At 41.2% G+C, this 20,115-nt stretch overlaps 1 protein-coding gene across 1 annotated transcript; it reads left to right on the top strand.

Moving 5' to 3' along the window:
• The first annotated feature begins 13,886 nt into the window (after positions 1 to 13,886).
• Positions 13,887 to 18,452, top strand: LOC117549637 (CD276 antigen homolog). Its single transcript, XM_034221691.1, has 5 exons — positions 13,887 to 14,184; positions 14,449 to 14,484; positions 17,350 to 17,625; positions 17,712 to 17,852; positions 18,286 to 18,452. The coding sequence occupies exons 1-5, from the start codon at positions 13,905 to 13,907 to the stop codon at positions 18,387 to 18,389; spliced, it is 837 nt and encodes a 278-aa protein (XP_034077582.1). The 5' UTR covers positions 13,887 to 13,904; the 3' UTR covers positions 18,390 to 18,452.
• Positions 18,453 to 20,115: the final 1,663 nt, after the last annotated feature.

The raw sequence follows: 20,115 nt of genomic DNA, 5'->3' as shown, positions 1-20,115 counted from the left end.
AGCGGTTCGGCCTCTTTTCTCTGCTAGCGAGGGCCAGAGACAGCTGCTTTTCTGTCGGACAATATCCTGTTTGTGACTGTACCGCGCCTTTTATGAATTAAAGTACCAATTTGAAAACATCTCAGAGACTCCATTTTGTCTCCTTTTTAAGCTTCTCTTTCCTGGACGCGAGAATAACCATCACAGTTAACAGTTTATAAATTACCTCCCCCGGGCCGTATACGGCCCGGGGGCCGGAGGTTCCCCACCCCTGTCTTAGACAAAAAGTTTAAATGAATAACTCAAATAAAACTCCAAACATCTTTCATTGTGTTTCAAAGCTCTTTTAGTTTTAAACCTGATGTTTATAAGCTTCTTAGTTTTTGCAACGGTCTGTAAATATACACAACTTTATAATAAAATGCACACATTTACCTTTTTCTAGACTAAACACAGGTATGATCCTAAGTTAAAAACATATGAGGTTATCATGAGGTTGTTAACATCGCAGTTTATCAGTGGATGTTTGCTGGAACTACTTGTAAACAGCGTGTTTCCTGACGGACACACACAGCGTGACTCCGGTCAGGTAGAGACCGGTCTTAAGTCAGCACCGCTGCAGACTCGCTGTTTGAGGGCTTGATAGCCCACTCCCCCTCCACACCGCTCCACACTCGTTGCTTTGGAACAGCCCTCAATATAGCGGACCCTCCGCGTGAACGTGCAAACGGAGGGGTAGGGTGTAGGGGGCGGTTAGGGAATGGGCCTAACTCAACGAGAGAGTAATGTCAAATGACAGTACAATTGACCAATCATATCTTCCCTCTAAATGGGCGGGCTTTATTTTCGCGGACTTTATGACAAGTTCCGCCCGCTGTGAAGTCTATGCAAGTGGTGCAGTGACGCGTCCTAAAACCCGGAAGTAAGCTGCGCTCGGGTTCCCTCGACAGAAAGCAGTGGGATTTCTCCATAGGATTTTGGGAGATAGCTTGAAATAAGGTCTGTGGAAAACGAACCTGTTAGATAAATGCACGTTTTGTTCAGCCGGATAATATCCACATGTCTACCCTACTTTTATTATTTTCGAATCATAAATCTAATCGATAGATTTATGATTAGCATAAGTTCGTTCATGATGGCTCACTTCAGTGATAGTGATGACATCGTTGAATGACCCGCAAGTGCTTCATCCAAAAGGACAGGAGGATGGACTTTGTGTTTCAGTGATTTGATCATCAAAGGTAGGCCTAAGTCATTTTCAATGTGGGCCGCCTTGCCGACTTAATTCATTTGTAATTGGTACTTGGCTGTGGGTGCCCTGTCATGATAGGTGTTTATATAAATGGTGTTGTTTTGTGTGGTAGAGGGTCGCTGTCATTGATGCGTTTTGCAACCCGGACCACTGTTTTGATATTCCGCTGAAGTATACGCTGTGACGTAATAACTCTTATTTTTTCCAAGAGGGAAGGGGGGTCAGAGGGCCTAGGTATAAAAGTCACGGCTCGCCACTGTCTTATACATGTGTGCATATTCATTGTAATGTGTGTTATCGTTATTATAGCTAATTTTAAAGAGCTATCAAAGTGTCCCATAACTTCTTGTTGTCATTACTGAAGTAGAAAAGTGCTGTTAAAGGGATTTCATCTAAATGTCAGGCTTGGTTTTATTGTATAGAGGAGCTGTGTTGATGTTGTGGTGACTTTATAAACAGCTTCATGTGTCTGTGTTATAAACATGGATGTTTAAAGAGGTTGGTGCAGCAGCTACACCGGTCCAATAAATAAGGCCACGAACATACTGATGTCTTTTGAAGTTGTATTCTCTCCCTCTCTCTCTTTCTCCGAAGACAACGTGTAAACTATAACAAATGAACAAATGAAAGTTTACATTAACCCTCCGGTTATCATTCGATTGGACTACGCAAATTAGTCATTCCAGACAAAAATGTCCACTGCAAAAGACTTTGATAAAAACATTATATTAAAAGGTTTTTTTCACCACTTTTTTGGGTTCAATCTTTAAAGCAACTTCCGCCCTAATAGAAAAATACTAAAAATGTAATCATTTTCAGGATTTTAACCCTTTAAATGCCATTTTGAATACATGAAACCGCTGTTTTTTTTCATGATGAAAACAGAGAAAATTAGTTATTTTCCAAAAAATACATATCTGGGGACTGGCTCTTTTTTTTTAATAACAGTCTTGGATATGTCAAAGATTAGCAACAAAATGGATTTTTTTGCATTATTAGTTTTTGCACAAAATCAGATTGACCAAAAAAGTTACAAATTAGTCATTCGGGACAAAAATGTCCACTTCCAAAAACTGCTCTAAAATGACAACAGATTAATATTTAAAAAAACTTTTTTGGGGTTAAATCTTTCAATCAACTTCAGTCCTGATCAAAAATACCAAATGTTAACTTATGTTCAGGATTTTAACCCTTTAACTGCCAGTTTGAAAACACAAATTTGCGTTTTCTATGAAAAACATGCACAAAAAGGCAGTTATTTTCCATATAATGAATGTTGGGGGGGGTCGGCTTTTTTTTATCACAGTCTTGGATATGTCAAAGATTAGCAACAACATTGATTTTGGTTGATTATTAGTTTTTGCACAGAATCAGATTAAACAAAAAAGTCACACATTAGCCACTCGCGGACAAAAATGTCCACTTCCACTCCCATTATAACCACATCTTTTGATCTCTCCGCCATACCGGTATAAAAACATGCATTTTGTAATGTCAGGGTTTTATATTGGAGGAAAATAGTTCAATTTGTCCTTTTTACTGTAAAAACCAGATGTGACATTTTACCATTGAATTACATGCTTGTCATTTCTTGGTTTCTTTGCCTGTTGTATAATGGGGCCCTGCCAGCCATTGCCATGTATGCAACTAATATAATGTAGGTGTGTTGGTATGGATGTAGAAGAGTGGTATCAGGTGTGTGTGTGTGTGTGTGTGTGTGTGTGTGTGTGTGTGTGTGTGTGTGTGTGGTGTGTGTGTGTGTGTGTGTGTGTGTGTGTGTGTGTGTGTGTGTGTGTGTGTGTGTGTGTGTGTGTGTGTGTGTGTGTGTGTGTGTGTGTGTGGTGTGTGTGTGTGTGTGTGTGTGTGTGTGTGTGTGTGTATGGATGTACAGTGTGTGTGTGTACAGAGACAACAATATACAGTAGATTTGGTTTACAGCAAGTCGCAGTTTTCGCCTCATATCTTTCTTTCTCTCTCTCTCTTTTTCTCTCACTCCCTCATTCCCAAACTCATAAACACACTCTTACATATTAAACCTCCTTATACCTTGTATGTTTGTGAGTGATTGTGTGTGAGAATGAGGCAGGAGTAAGTGTGATCTCATGCAAGCCCGCCTTAACCTGCCATCAGGCCCTGGGGCTGATAGTTTTTGTAGGCCCCCTATTTAAACAACATATCAAAGTCATTTATAGCCTCGATCGGCAGGCTCTGTGATCGCACTTCTCCACTTTGCTCTACGCGCGCCTGGTCCTCTCCTCCAGATGAGTGACGTATCGGGCCTCCCTCATGTATTTGTCCGGTTGCCGTTAGCTCCCCTCCACGTAGCAAGTCCTCGTCATCCTCCCATCTCCTCCAACATCCCTCCTGTCTGTTTTTCCTCTCCCGCTACTCCATCGCTATCAGAACCAGACGGCCTACTTGGCTCCGAGGCCCCGCGGCCGGCACCACTGCCGCTCGGTACAGAACTCATCTGTCCTTCCTCCTCATCCTGGCCTACAGGTTTAAAATAACCTGTAAGCTTCGGCATGTTTTGTAATAGCTGCTTGTCTCAAAACTACTTTTCCCTCAACAATTTCCTTTTCCGAGCGCCACTCTCAAACTTTTTCTTCTTCGACATTTTCTCCTAAACAACCTTCATCTGTCACTCAATCACTCGCAATTTGAATAAGTCACATGTGAAACATATTCTCATTCTGATTGGCTGTTAGGTGGTGCCCACTGACTGTTTCGGAGTCATCTCTGGAATCCATCGGTCTGATTGATTAGCGGAGAAAATGATCAAAATAGTACGGAGGGAAGATATTTGCGTTTGGATTACTGGTCTGGGGGAAGCTCACGAGTGTGTGTGTGTGTGTGTGTGTGTGCGTGTATACGTGTGTGTGTTTGTGTAATTTTGCGTTTGTGTGTATTGTGTTTGTTTCCCGGGGAAAACCCTCAGGAGAAACACCGGCTGTTGTTGTGCCTGCTGTGACGTCAAGTTACTCCGTTCTCCGCTTGTAATTATGCCAAAGCTTCAAAGCTGTATTTATCATCTGAATTTGCCGAAAAAAGTTTAATGTTCTGAAAGCCAAGACTTTGTTTATTTGAAATCAGATGAAAACAAACTATAACGGACCCTGCCGTGTTATCTATGATTACTATACACCTTACATTAATAATCTCAGCCGGAGGGAGGGGGGGGGCGGCGGCGCTGTGGAAGTGCAGGGTGGTGAGTGAGAGCTGTCATCTTCCCTTTACAAGCTTCAAAAATGTATTTATCGTGTGATTTTGGAAATAAAAGTTTCATATTCTGAAAGCCAAGACTTTGTTTATTTAACATTTTTAAAAAACACCCGGAAAAAAAATAAATTGAATTTTGTTGTTGTTGTATTGGCTCATGATAGGCCCCCGATCTCCGTAGGCCCCTGGACTTCAGCCCAGGTCAGCCCGTGCATTAAGGCGGCCCTGCTCTCATAGCGTTTTGTTTTTCATTTGTGCTATTTCATGTGTCTTTGAGGTAAACAGATGTATGATCTTGACCCAGCTTGACTTCAATGTTTTGAATTGTTTGGAACTTCAAAGTCCTTTGATAATGTCTCTTTAGCAAACAGACATACACAGCCATACATACACTCCTTGAAGTAAATAAAAACACCTGGCTGCAAAGCCAAAGCTTCAAATATGTGTCGTTTGGCTGGATGGTCATTTCATTCCTGTGATACGCAACAAGCAGTAAGTTCAAGAGGAGCTTCTCTGTGGGACAAGAGGTCTCATGCAGCCCCTAACTTCAGCTGCAGGACTCATCCTCTGAAACAGAAACACCCTGAGAAGGAGAATCTGGTGTGGATCTGAACTGTGCTTGAAAGGAGTCAGCACAAAGATAAAACACTTTTTTGCCAAACATGAGAAGGAGAATCTGATGTGGAGTTTGTAGTGGAGTCTGATCCTTTTTCATCTGATCCTTCCCCTGTATTCCTCTGTATCTCTCTGTATCTCTCTCGATCTCCTCACTACCCTCACAAAAGGTTAATCCAATTTATATAGACTGGACCCATGCCCCAATTAATGATAAGTCTGTACACCTGTTGTTCAATTGTAAGTATAAACGGGTATCAAATCGACTCAACATCATATTAATAACGATATGATACAAATGTAAGACTGACAACAAGAATAGTTTGTAAAGGATTTATTGACGTTGGAATTACTAACAAAGCACTTATATACTAATAAAGGACTGGCTTATCTAAAGCCAGTTGAGTAGCACTTTAAATGTTTTGGCTCTATGAAACCTGATGTACTTTATGATTCTGTTTTCTTCAAGTTTGTATCTTCTTGGTCTTATGCACTTATTGTAAGTCGCTTTAGATAAACGCGTCAGGTAAATGCAATGTCATGTAATGTAATTGACGTGAGTGTTTTGAACACTGTTATTTCATTTTTGATTCTCTGGGAGGTATCGTGTTGATCCGTGGTGCACTCATAACGCGCAGGGCTGGAGTGACTTTTGCTGTTGGGACTCGGGTTTGAGTCCAGCATGAACTATTTGCATGTCGATGGACACTGAATATTATGTAGTTTGAATAGAGGATTCCTAATATTGTTTGCCGACACCAACATTAATGACCCATCAGCATTTTAAAGTCTAATATCCCTGCACATGCAGCAATGACATTTCTGCTGCTATCTTTGCAAAACGAGTTAACAGTCACATGTTATCTGGATGAGTGCTGCTGAATGCCGTTTTTATAAGAGATGTATATGTGTGTGTCTTTCATATTAAACATGATCGCTGGTAGATAGCCACAGAAGTCGTAACACAGTTTATCCTGGGCGGATCCCATTTTTCCCTGGGTGGATCCCAGTTGACCCTGAGCGAATCACAGTTTACCTGAGAGGATCACAGTTTACCTGAGAGGATCACAGTTTAACACAGCTGAAGACTTCTCCACGCTGCTTTCAAACTGTGAGTAAACACCGTGTGCTTCACTGGGAGGCTGTCTGAAGGTGTACACAGGTCTCAGATTGACTTGGTATCACATTAGGAACGATATTCAGTGATAAGTCGGGCAACAATAGCTGGTTTTAAGGATGTATTCGAGCGGATCACAGTTTAACACAGCTGAAGACTTCTCCACGCTGCTTTCAAACTGTGAGTAAACACCGTGTGCTTCACTGGGAGGCTGTCTGAAGGTGTACACAGGTCTCAGATGGACTTGGTATCACATTAAGAACGATATTCAGTAATAAGTCTGGCAACTAGTGCTGGGGGGAAACGATTATTTTGAAAACGATTAATCGGGCGATTATTTGATCGATTAGTCGACTAATCTAACGATTATTTTTCTGTTGTTCAATTCATAAAAAACGTAATGTAAAAAAAAATGTTTTCACGATACTGTGTCTCAGGGGATCTTAATATTTAAGAACCTATTAATATGTTATACCAGATTAACGGTAATAATCTCAGCTAACTGACCATGTTTACCAAAACAAAACACAAGTCTCATAAGAAGCATTTAAATGACCCCTGAGCGAAAAATGCTAACGGACATTGGCACAGAACTCAAGATAAAAGTACCCTTATTACTTATCGTAGCTGCACATACAATATATCCGATTAAAGCTGAGACTCCACAGATTATGTAGGTATATAGTATCATCACTGAGTGATCCGGACTCGCGACAGGTGAAGCAAATACAGTCATCACAACACGTACCTTCACAGAGCTTCTCGGGAGATCGTCTCACCACCGTAATCTGATCAAAAGACGTGTTCAATGGCAATAAAATGAGAAAAAACGCGGCTGAATCGGTTAATCCATAGGTTTTTAACGTCTATGTATAAAAAAATGATTTAATTTATAATCCATAATTCCATTGTATGTAAAAATCGGAGAGCAAATGCTAGCTGCTAATGGTAGCCACCACAGCTAGCTGCTGCTTCTGCTAGGCTATGCAGCAGTCTCAGTGAGATATAAATATCTTTGCGTTTTGGACTAACTTTAAAATATTCCCATGCTTTTGAAGACCTAGGGCGAGATGTTTTCGTTTGGGGGCTTCGTGCGCAATCCTGTGAGGAGGAGGTGGTAGCCGTTTCAGTCTCCATTGTGTTTGAAGTGCGATTGCGAACTGCTTGTTGCTTTGGGTGACCCACGTGTGTGTAGCGACGCGTCGACGCGGAAATATGTCGTTGACGATATTTTGAAGTCGACGTTGTCGACGCGTCGCTACAGCACTACTGGCAACAATAGCTGGTTTAAATGATTTATTGGAGCTTGCAAGGTTTTGAACAGACATCCCCAACACGTTTTTCTTTTTGTAGTCCCCGCTGTTCGCGTCTGGATATTTCCATCGTAACCACAACCTCACACACTGGTACTGAAAGTGCATCAAAGTGTTCCTATGGAGCCAAATATACCAAAAGATTTATGTAAACGACAGAAGAAGCGATCGAAATGTGTATTTCAGTCGGTAGGCCACGCCTCCACATCTGTGCCCCAGTTGATCGGGAAACCAGTTAATCCGGAACACCGGTAGTACACGTACCGTCTGTGGACCCACCTTAATGTCAGCGTTTCTTTGATTCATGTCTAATTTACAACTCGATACAATATGTGTCAAACGTTTATTTCTTAATTTAAAATTGCGCATTCTTAATCTATAAGCCAATTTAAATAATATATTTAAAAGCAAATGCATTTAGGCCCCTTGAGAAAAAGGTTGTGAACCGCTGGGCTAGACGGTGTTTCAGTAAAATAACACATGAGCAGAAAGTAGGATAAGCAGCTGTGATGTTGGGTGTAAATAAGACATTAGGCTTGTTTGAGACGCGTTGCGGGTCGCCTCGAAAGTAGACGAGAATAGCCGATCGCAGCCGGGGGAGGTCTCAAAAAGCTGGCCTGAAGTCGGACAGCTCCGAGTCGGCTTCTTCTTCGCCTTCTTCTTCTTCTCTCGGTTTTTTTGGCGGATTGCAAACAACTTTAAGGTGCATACCGCCACCTCCGGAGTCGACTTGACTCGGTTTGCATTTATAAAGAATGCACACATGTGTTTAATCGTTAATGTCAGATATGTACTAAGTAATTACATTTGTTCCTGCTCAAGATTAGATTCAACGTTATTGTTATTGCACATATTACAGGTACTGAGACAACGAAATGCAGTTTAGCTTCTAACCAGGTGCAACAAGCAGTAAAGTGAAAAGTAATGTACACAATCTACAGAATAAAATATAGAATGAATTGAATGATGAATAAACAGTGAGGGCTATGAATACACTAGATATACACAGCAGCCTGAGAGCAGTATGAACAGTGTGTATGAATATGCTAAGATATATAAAGTATGAAAACGGTAAGCAGTGCAAGTATAGTATAAAATATATAGATATTCATTTCATGATGATAAACATTGTGGAACAATGATGAAAAATGGGAATGGATGTGGCGACGTCAAACTGACACAAAACAACAACAAACTTTTGCCGAGCCAATTGGAGAGTTTCATCAGCAGCACGGGGTAAAAACCACCAATGAGTTCGAGATACCAGCGAGTCATTTCCCATCAAGCATTTCGCTTCCGCAGCCCTTGGAGAGGAACTGCGCCGCCGCGCCTCACTCTCAAGGCTGCGGGCGTCTTTGTCCCGCGAGATTTCAACGTCTCATGTAGGCGAGCCTCCAGAGCAGGGCCCCGTCTCAGGCATGGATGTAGGCTATAATAAGAACTGGGCTGCTTCTCAGGTCGACTATTTTCATTTCCTCGCTCCTCGGTCCTCGGTCTCACCGGAAGTTGATTTGCCTGCGCCATCTTGAGTACCGTCCCATGGCTCTTATTTCTGCCGGAGGACCGAGGAGCGAGGAGCGAGGAGCGAGGAGCGATCATGGAGGAGCGATAACCGAGGAACCACCAGACCATCCTCCGATGAAATCCTCAGATACTCACCCCGCCCCCTTACTGTGTATCGCTCACTGATTGGACGAGGCAGTGCATGCACTGATCTGATGCTTCTTGACATGAGAGCAATACCCCAGCGGAGTGAAGAAAATACATGAACCTCACGGGACTCACTCCTCAGTTTATACTGTGTTTTGTTTCAATTCATGTATCATTTAGTTACAAATATGTGATATATCTAAACAACAAAGTGGTCAAACATTTTTTTATTCATTTATTGGAAACATTTTCATGATCGCTTTTTTCGTTTATACATTTTAAGAATGGCGTTTATCTTTTTTGAGAATGACTTCTTATTTTATTTCATGTATTTGGATCTACAACAGATGATACTAATGTTTATGTCAGTAAATGTGTACTAACAGAGGCGGGGGTGTTTGTGGAAATAACGGGTACAGAGCTGGCTGCTGCCAGACGAACAGCTGTGCAGCGTCATCACAAACGGACGTCGCTTCACGTGACGCTCCGGAGGAAAGGACGTCCCATTGCTCTTAAAACTCATTTCCCTGCTTCTCGTGGTTTCCTTGCGTCCCTCCATGCTTCCCTGGTGGGAGGGACTAAACGCAGGGAAACGACGCAAGTGAGGGAAGCAAGGATTTCATTTAATCGACCTGAGAAGCAGCCCCGGATACAGCGTGGGAGGCGGGGCCTCATTCATTCCTATGAGAGTTGCTCATTAGCGCATGATGATAAAATGGCCCAACTTTTGAGAGAGTGAAACGTCACAGATTACCCAGCATGCCTGAGAAGTACCCGTATGTGCACTCATAGAGCATGCGCAACTTTGACCAAAATGCTCGTTCACATCAAGCACGTCAATTTGCGTACACGTAACAGCACCGCGCGTTCATGACAGCATGGTAATGGATTGTTATTAAGATGGATTTGATATGAACGAGGCGGCAGTTAGCAGCTAGCGGCTAGCTAGTAATGATGCTAATGTAACATCAATCGTTATGTACTTATATTACGCTGTAACAGGATCTAGTGATATCCAACAGAGCTTCATTTAGCATGAAATAATTATTGCATATAATATATATATATATACTTATAATAATAAGTAATATTAACTTTATTTAATACAACATTTACGGTACAAGATTTAATCATACAGCCCATGTAGTATGATAATGAATTACAGCAAACATGTGCAATATATCCATTATTACAGCTCCGTGGGATGGCAGTAAGACGATATGGATCCGTTCTTATTGTGCATCCATGGGTAAAGATAAACGCAACTCACATTGGTTCCTCATACAGCATCTCTGTAAACTACGTGTATTCACTGAATTTCACTCTCTGCCTTTAACGGCTCGTTGTAGCTCCAAAAGCTCCAGCCCCCACCCTCCCTGTTTGGTTGGGACAGTAACGTGAATGTGCCGGGCGGCGCGGCCCCGTGGGTTAGATTCGCGTTCATAATGCAGAGGGAAATAACTAGGGATGGGTATCGTTTGAAATTTATCGATTCCGATTTCGATTCCGGTTCTGCTTATCGATTCCGGTTCTTATCGATTCCCCGTTTCGATTCCAAAATTGTAAAATAAAGAGGTCAAACGTTTAGATAACAAAAATATATTTATTCTTAAAAGCTTTAACTGAAATTGTTACTAAAAAATATACATGCAATACAAATGTATTGCACAATAGCTGTGCTTTATTTTAACTGAGCTATGCCTGTGGCAAGCTATTAACAGGCATTACACTTTGCCTTTTCTTTTTATTTTTTAGTGTAGTGGAGCCTCACTTCAGAGTGTTTACCGCGACCTATCTTTGGTGTTATGAAGTGACTGAGCTCGTGAAATGTCTACGGGAGGGCGGGGGAGCATCGCTGCGGGGCAACTGTGGACCTCTGTCGCCTGTCAGCGCAATTTATATGATGCCGTTTAAAAAAATGAAGGGCGGTGCCGGCCGTCAGCGTACCGAGCCGGCCGTCAACGGCCCGCTGACGACCGGCCATTCTGTGATTCTCCAGGTCCGCCCTGTATTCCACCGGGTCACCGCAGCACCGCGGTGCAGACGGACCCGCTGGAATACAGGGTCTACCGCGTTTAGGAACCGTTAAGCAGAACCGAAATTGTGTATTTTGTATGGGTACCCGGTACCCGGCATTTTCTTATCGGTTCTCATCTGGAACCGAGTTTCGGTTCCCAACCCTAGAAATAACTCAGAATAACGTTATTAGCACATTTTTACAACTTGAGGAACGAATGTTTTTAATAAGGGCTATACAAGTGTTCATACTGGGTAGTTTATTTAGTTTAAAAAAAATTATCCAACGAGCTACAGACCACTCTTTCCCCATGTAAGTCAATGGGAAAAAGTGTTTCCGGGCCTGGCAACCAAGCGGAAGTGTAGTACCGCCGTTTGGCCAGCACGAATATTTTCATCTGAGTCCGGCGCACTTCCTGGGGGCTTGGTCTCAGGTCGGTTAAATGAAATCCTTGCGTCGTTTCCCTGCGTCTAGTCCCTCCCATCAGGGAAGCATGGAGAGATGCAAGGAAACCACGGTTGCATTCCAATAGTCCATTTAGCTTAGGAACCTTCCTAACGGAGTGAAATGACCCGGAAGTCCCTCAGTGGCAGCCATGATAAGTGTCGTTCCAATTCTCCAAATGAAAGGAAAGGAGGTTTCAAACTTCCTTTATAACCTCCTTTAGCTTAGGAACCACTGGACCTCCCTAACCGAAAGGAGAGGAGAAAATGCTGCCCCACAATGCATTGCAGCCGCAGCATTTGCCGTCACTCAACAGTCGGCCGTTCACGGACACAACCGATTATGGGAGAAATTATATCATGAAAGTTACGGTGCTTATTAAGCTTTTTAAAACGTATGTGGTAAGTTGCCAAAGTGCTTTGTTCTGAACGTTCATCAGTATTATAATCAAAGAGAAATATGAACGTTAGTTTTTACTGAAATGATCAAATAAAGTCAACATCTCACAGTCTTTACTGAGCTGTGGGGTTTGTTCAACTTTTAAAAGATGTTTGAATGGTGATATACACAGTGATAGATGTTAAGGACTAACGTTTATAATAAATACATCTGTATTGATTTATCTTTTCATCAATCATACGTATTGGGATCATTTGTATTAATGTGGACCGGAGGGAGAGGGTGACGAGCAGAAGTTTCACTTTCCTTTTTTATTTCAGTTCCAGCTTTGGTCCTGAAGAATCTGTTTCTCTGTTGTCCCCGTTCATAAAGCATAAAGCAGCAGCATCAGAGCACAGAGTCTCTAGATGAGTTCACAGGAGTCCCTCGTTCTTATTGAACATCCATGTTGTAGTCCGCTGTATAGAGAACTGTAGTTTCCATAGTTTCCCCACAGCAGCAGACGCTCATTCAGGACGTCCGCTGGCGCATCAGAAACACGTGGGATAGTGAAAGTGCAGTCGATTCTCTAAAGTACCGCAGTCTCTTCTCCTAAGTCCTTTTGAATTCTCCTATCCACTATCCCTTAACCCCGTGACGTTTCACTCAGAGGTCAAGGAATAGGAGATAGGGTTAGAATTTAGGAGCTGATTTTTGGATTATCGGAACGCAACCCACGAAAAGGAGGGAAATGAGTTTTAAGAGCATCCGTTTGTGATGACGCTGCACAGCTGATCGTCTGACAGCAGCTCTGTCCCTGTTATTTCCACCCCCCCCCCCCCCCCCCCCCCCCCCGCCTCTGTTAGTACACATTTACTGACACACACATTTGTATCATCTGTTGTAGACCCAAATACATTAAATTAAATAAGAACACATTCTCAAAAAAGATAAACGCCATTCTTAAAATGTATAAACGAACAATAGTTTGATTAATATTGATTAGCGTGCACAATAGAAATAAAATAATTGAGAGAAGAAAAAGAGATATGTTATCTATCAAAACCCAGTTAGATAACATTCATTGGATTGCACACTTTGTGTGTTTGTGTGGATATGTAGCACATTAACATTTCAATAGCACTTAATGACTGAATGGAAATGACAATAAATGAAAATGTAAAACGAAAAAAGCGATCATGAAAATGTTTCCAAAAAATGAATAAAATGATTTTTGACCACTTTGTTGTTCAGATATATCACATATTTGTAACTAAATGAAACATGAATTGAAACAAAACACGGTTTAAACTGAGGAGTGACTCCCGTGAGTTTCATGTGTTTTCTTCACTCCGCTGGGAAACGGCTCTCATGTCAAGAAGCATCAGATCAGTGCATGCACTGCATCGCCCAATCAGTGAGCGATACACAGTAAGGGGGCGGAACGAGTGTCTGAGGATTTCATCGGAGGATGGTTTGGTGGTTCCTCGGTTATCGCTCCTCCATTATCGGTCCTCCGGCAAAAATAAGAGCCATGGGACGGTACTCAAGATGGAAGATCGCTTGTCTCAAACAAGCCTATTTACTAAAAGGTGATTAATGCACGTTTGTAATCCTGAGGGGTTGAACCCACTACTCAGATTTATTTTTTATTTTAAACCCAAATACTGAATACCTGAATGAACAAATAGTGAATTATTGGGGTCGATCCTAAGAAACAAGTAAATATGTTCTCTTCCTCAATTAAAGGGAAATGTTTTGCTTTTAAGCTGAGGTGGCATGGTAACATTTTATCCACTTTTCTGCCTTTATCTGATTTATGTATTTACGCATACTGATTAAAATGTGCTTTATCCCCCAGGTTCCGTCAGAGTGGTTGTTCTAGAAGGTGAAGAGGCTTTATTCCCAGTATCCATCAACATGGGTGCTGAAAGACTTCTCTTTGACTGGAGAAAAGTCGGTCCTGGAGGAGAAGTCTTTCAGGAGGTTTTCATGTATGATGCAGGCATCCATTACAACAACGGTCGTTCAGGTCAGAGTCCGCAGTTCAAAGGACGAGTCTCACATTTCCCAGCAGAACTGAAGCACGGCAACGCCTCCATCGTCATCAGCAACACGACAGCAACCGACAGGGGAAACTACACCTGTTATTTTCCACGTCTGCAGCCTCCTCAGACATTCTACTTTGAGCTGGATGTTGGTGAGTACTTTCTCACTCCTTGTGTCTTTCAGTCTTTATGCAAATAAAGCCTGAAAGATGGATAAGAAGAATGTCTTTATTCATTCTTCTTATATCCTTCCTATCAATTTTTTTTAAGGAAAATTATAAACACAGCAAATATTGGACCAGCACCAACATTTTTATATATATATTATGCGATATATAAAAAAGACATTGGAGTTAACTCACCCTTAGAAGGCAAAAACCTTTGACAAGAAATGAATCTTATTTTTTGTCTGTCAGATCTCCACTTTAAGGACCGATCAGGAGAAGACCCAGGTGAGCCATGATGTCACTGAGCAGTTTGTGCTGCAGCTCTCGAGACTAAGGACGTGATTGATGCGACTCATGTCATACGCAAGAGTTCAATTTCTTCAACTCGAGCTTCGAATTCACATGATGCGTTTTCAGGTTAGCCAATCAGTGGTGAGGATCTCAGCCTGCCGTCACTGACGTTGATTCAGAAAACCAGAACAGCAGCCGTTAGCTGTTAGCACTCAGAGCTCCTCATATCTGTTCAGAAACTGGATAAAAGTTATACATGAATAAACCACAGACTCATGGCGAATACAGTCTTTATTTATCTCTGTATGACGTTGTTGTGAGTTTGGACAGAGCAGATACAACGTTAGCTTAGCCTGGTAGATCAAATCTCCATTCAGAAAATGTTTTAAAGTGTTTTGCGACATCGATAAGTTAAAACAATTAAATAGAGAGGGAGAGAAGTAGGGTTAGAAGAGAAAGACATTAACGTGGAGTTAGGGTGGAATGGACCCAGAGACGGAACCGAAGCCACAAGTTTGGTGAGTCCCAAACTCATGATCATAAAAACAATGGTTGCAATACAACCATTAGAAACTAAAGCTAAAATAATACCAGTTAATAATTGCTTTTTCAATGAAGGAACAGAAGGTTTTTGAAAATATCTAAATTGATCACGCATATTGAAAGAACAGGATTATATAGTTTTAGTAGAATCTATAGCCACAATGTCTGTATTCCTGGACAGAAGAGTCTGCTGCTGCTTCTGTGTTTCTCTGTCCCTTAGCAATCACTATTTGATGGAGTTTGTCCGTTCCACACTGTGAAATAGGAGGATGTTGTTTTATCATCAGATGCAGTTTACTGATTTTAGGCCTGTTGGGCGGGATCCCAAAAACGCTGCGCAGCAAAATGGGTGATGTATACGAGCAGTTATGACATCAACCTCACTAATTATTCAACATCAGAACTAGTTCTAGTCATGTGGTTTTCCACAGCGTGCTCTGCGACAGCCTCATCAATCTTTACCTTCCAGAAGGTTCAACATCAATACAGTAGTTTGATGATTTTATTGATTTGCAGTCCATTTGAGGCCCTCTTAAATTATCTGGCTGCTGTTGCTAACAAAGCAAATCTATCCAAATTACAATTAGCTCAGACTAATAATAGTTACTTATTTAGGATTTGTGATCACAGCAGAGGGACAAATCTATTGAGTCTCTCCTTCTATTCCAAGAGCTTTAATGACTTAAACATCTCACACCCATACTGGGTCTGCCATAGACTGATACTAGTGTTCATTTCGTTGACTAAAACTATGACGAAATATGTTCGTCAACGACCTTTTTTTCCATGACGAAAACGAGACGATGACGAGACGGCAGTAAACAATAACTGTAACGAAATCATCATGCAATATCGTTGACGAAAAGTGACGAGACGAAAATGTAGTTTAGTAAATAAAAACTATGCCAAAATCTCTCTTTACTTTCGTTGACGAAAAATGAGGAGACGAAATATTATCAAAGATAACGTTACATCTCTGATAGTCAGTTTTTCTCCCAGCAGTTCCATTTCCGGTGCTGCGGCAGGGCAGCAGCTGTGTGTCTGTGCTGCGCGCGGCGGTACAATTACATTACACCGGGCAGCGGCACAATATGAACTGTCAGGAAGACTCGGATATAACGAACCTTATTTAAAATAAAATGGCAACAACAGGGTTTGGGAGCAGTGTCGTCCCCCCCCCCCCCCGCGAGTGAGTGACAAGTTGGGTAATAATGGATTATGACGGAAATGTTACAATCCTGTCCGTCAAAATGACTGACAACGAAAAAGTCTAACGCCACCACTGCTTGGGAGAAAGAAACGATGTGATATTTGGGCCCATTTTCGCTACAATGAGGCGGAGAAAAACAGGAATGCATTGTTTTATCAGAAGGGAAGCAATGTGGCCATAACACAGGTACCACACACCTGACCAGACTCTCTGCAAAGCTGCATTCTTAATCATTCAACCTGTGTTTTTCATCAAATAAGGACAAGATATAATCTTATTTATTTATATATGCTAAAATGACAAATTATTGGTTTTGGCTAGACTAGTTTTACTGAAATGTTCTATATAATCTGATGACTAAAAAAGTTTTTTCATTGACAAAAAGTAGACTAAAATAGTTAGTTGTCTTTGACGAAAATGCTCAGACTTTTAGCCGACTAAAACTTGACTAAATAAAAACAGGATGAAGGTGACTAAAACTAACAAGGACATTTGATACAGGACTAAGACTAAAACTAAATAAAAAAATAGCTGACAAAATTAACACTAACTGATACCTAACCAATTACACAGTTGTTGACAAAAAGACAAGACAAGACTTCTCTACTGACACATTGTGATGAACATAACTGTGTGGCTACTCTTAACCTAATATCCACCTACAGGTTGTTTTAACTGTTCCTCTCTCTAACGCAGGAGGGAATGTGTTGCACATACTAAACATTCAAATTCTATATTTTTGTCTAGAAGAAGTGGCTGCTGTTTTCCGATTCCTTTTCCACCCAATTTTCTAACCTTGTTTTTTCCTGCTAATGAACTCAGGAGTTTGCCACATGCTCTCTTCCATTGTGATCTTGATCATCCTGAAGGGTGTCTTTTCCCCCATAATGACAAAGTCGCTGCACAAACAAACTAATGACTCGACTCCCAATATAATTTGAAATGATTTTATTGACTTGAAATGATGGTATTTAATAGTGAGGTTTCCTGTTGAAGTTGGCTGTAAATGTTTGTTGTACTTGAGTGAGTCTGAGCATGTTTCTCTGTTTTACCAGACTGCAAGACACATTTGTTTTCCTTAGCTGTTGTGTTTAACATGTTCACAGCTGCAACTCCAAAGCCGTCCGTCACGACTCTCACAGCCGACTGGGCTCTTCTGCAGTGTGAGGTTCCTGGTGCTTCTCTAAACACTAAAGCAGAGTGGCAGAGCGGAGATGGAAACAGACTCCAAGCTGAGGAGAAACGAGTCCCAGAGAAAGACCACGACCACGTCTTCATCTCTCTCAGCGTTAATGTGACCAGGACAGACCTCTACCGCTGTGTGGTCTCTCAGGAGGACATCAAGCATCGGGTCTCTGCTCAGACCTTTGTGTTCATTAGTGGTGAGATGAGTTTGGATCTAAAATGATTTTAATTGTCTTTAATTGTGAGATAAAGGTACATTTATATATTTGAATATGTCTTTCAGAGAAACAAAAGATGGAGTGTAAGGAAGGCTACAGCATGCTTATGGTTGGCATCACTTCATTCGTTTTGGGAGCTGTAAATCTTGCTGTAGTTCTGGCTTTGCTTGTATTTGCAAAGCGCATCAAAATACTCCACAATAAAGGTGAGTTAAAAACATAATTTGTATTTATTTTTAATTAGCAGACACCAGAGTGTTGTCTCTGTGTCTTCTCAGATGTGCTTCATTGTGTTAGTGTTTACATCAGGTTGATTTATTGACCCCACAAACATCAATATATAAACGATGATACCATACGACTGAATGTGTGATTAATTTACAGCAGTGAAAATAGAGAACTACCTGAATGAGAAGTGAACATAGTATAAATAAAAGTATCAGTCAGACTGCAGATGAGAGTCTGATGGTCCTCAGGGTTCATCTGTCAATCACACATTCATTCCTGCTGAAGAACATTCAGTCAATAACTAACACACACTACCAACATGGACATGTTTGGTTTGGGTTATAAATAACATTTCTGGGTTGTATCAAAGTTGACTTTATGTAATATATGTTTTTATCTTCTCTGCTGCAGATTCTGCTCTGAAGGGAGAAGAGGAGATCAACCTACCGTCTAACGGGACAAACGATCCTGATAAAGATGCTTCAAAGCTGCCACTGCAGTCAGCTGAGTGTTAGCGTTACATCTGATGAAAAGGTGTGTGAACAACCTGAGTTTCCTGAGTGAGAGGACATTCAGGTCCTCACCTGGTGCAGACCTTCAAAAGCCTTTCTGAGGGACCAGTTAGAATAAGGTTGATGTTAAACAAGAGTTACTCCAGGTGAAAAACCGTAACCTCTTTTCCACACAGCATTGTTTTGTATACCGAGTGATCAAAGCTATGAAATGTAGTTTAGCCATCAAGTGTTTGTCATTCTGGATTTGTTATTTGACTGATGTCCTAATGAATGTATTAAATATACATGTCTGGGGATAATTTAACTGTAAATCATGTCGTTACACACGTTTCTCTCCTCAGTGAGACTTATTGAGGGGATTTCTTTAAGTTGCAGATGAAATATGTGCCTTTTTAATATTCTCAGTTTCTCTTGTCTTTGCTCTCAGCTAATGCTCCTGAACATGTTATCATGTGTTATCTGAGTGTATTATCTGCCAAAAATGAACCTGTTGTAATGCCTGATGCCCGTAATGCCTGATGCCCATCTAAGAAATGCACTTCTGCTTTTGTTAAGAGAACTGAATAGGAATCACTTAACCCTGTACCTGTGTTATATGAGTGCACGTGTGAGTCATGGTTTATTGTACTGTGTTTCTCCGATGCAACACCTGTCTCACTAAAGACTTTACAGACTTCTTAATCTCTTTCATTTTTTGTAAAGCACTTTGAATTGCCTTGTGTTGAAAAGTGCTATATAAATAAACTTGCCTTGCCTTGCCTTGCCTTGCCTTGCCTTGCCTTGCCTTGCCTTGCCTTGCCTTGCCTTGCCTTGCCTTGCCTTGCCTTGCCTTGCCTTACAGACACATGTAATGAATTGAATTGAGTTCGGTAAAACACGGTACATCAATAAAAACATTTACATCAAAGTAATTGACTGTTTTTCAGTAATGTAGTCAAAACAAAACTCTGAAGACATACTCGCACGATCTGTGTAAAGATGTAAGCGTTTTGAGACACATGGCAACCCTCACTAATAATACACTTTATTTATACCTTTCATGCAACATGCAGCCCAAAGAGCTTTACAGAGACGACACAAAGAGTGAGGGACATTATTAACAACAAGTTATAAACAAACAAAGGGTTATATTTCATTTTGTTCCGTTCATGGTATGCAAAACTTCATGTATAATAATAAACATAACATGTCTGTAAACACCCCGTTAACCGAAAAGGAGCAGGGAGAAGAAGATAATCTCATATGACACGCCCCTTTCTAAATAAATAGAAATAGATGGTCTGTCCTTCATATTTCTTTTTCACAGCCAAACAGTATCTTAGGAGAATAAGAGAAACACAAGAAATACTTAACGGAAAGAAACAACACACCAACACTGAAACCTCACATGTAAGGGAAAGGAAAAGTGCAACACCCTCACCTGAGTCCTGCTGGAGGAGACGGCGGAGAGCGGCGCATCATAATAATAACAATGGGACCTGTAAATAAAGAACAGACATCACATCAAACATGTACCGAAGCAGGACCAGAGTACATCGACTTCTTCACATTCTGCTTCATATAGTCCCATTATTCTTAATTTATACAATTCCTTTAACTGAAAAATACAGTTTGATATCACAGAGCCATCAAACATGATCAGTGAGACCAATACAATGACCCCAACATAAAAACATGGGTCTTTAATCTACTTTAAAAGCTCCAATGGGAAGCTGCTCCATAGAAA

This window comes from Gymnodraco acuticeps, unplaced genomic scaffold (genome assembly GCF_902827175.1).
Source record: "Gymnodraco acuticeps unplaced genomic scaffold, fGymAcu1.1, whole genome shotgun sequence".
In the NCBI taxonomy this organism is placed as follows: domain Eukaryota; kingdom Metazoa; phylum Chordata; class Actinopteri; order Perciformes; family Bathydraconidae; genus Gymnodraco; species Gymnodraco acuticeps.
This window is presented reverse-complemented; position numbering and strand designations above follow the sequence as displayed.

Excerpts from the sequence above, each read along its gene's own strand:
- LOC117549637 (XM_034221691.1), top strand. The coding sequence starts at position 13,905 with ATGGGTGCTGAAAGACTTCTCTTTGACTGGAGAAAAGTCGGTCCTGGA. Across the intron at positions 14,185-14,448 it reads CTACTTTGAGCTGGATGTTG|ATCTCCACTTTAAGGACCGA; the intron begins GTGAGTACTTTC and ends TTTGTCTGTCAG. Across the intron at positions 17,626-17,711 it reads GACCTTTGTGTTCATTAGTG|AGAAACAAAAGATGGAGTGT; the intron begins GTGAGATGAGTT and ends TATGTCTTTCAG.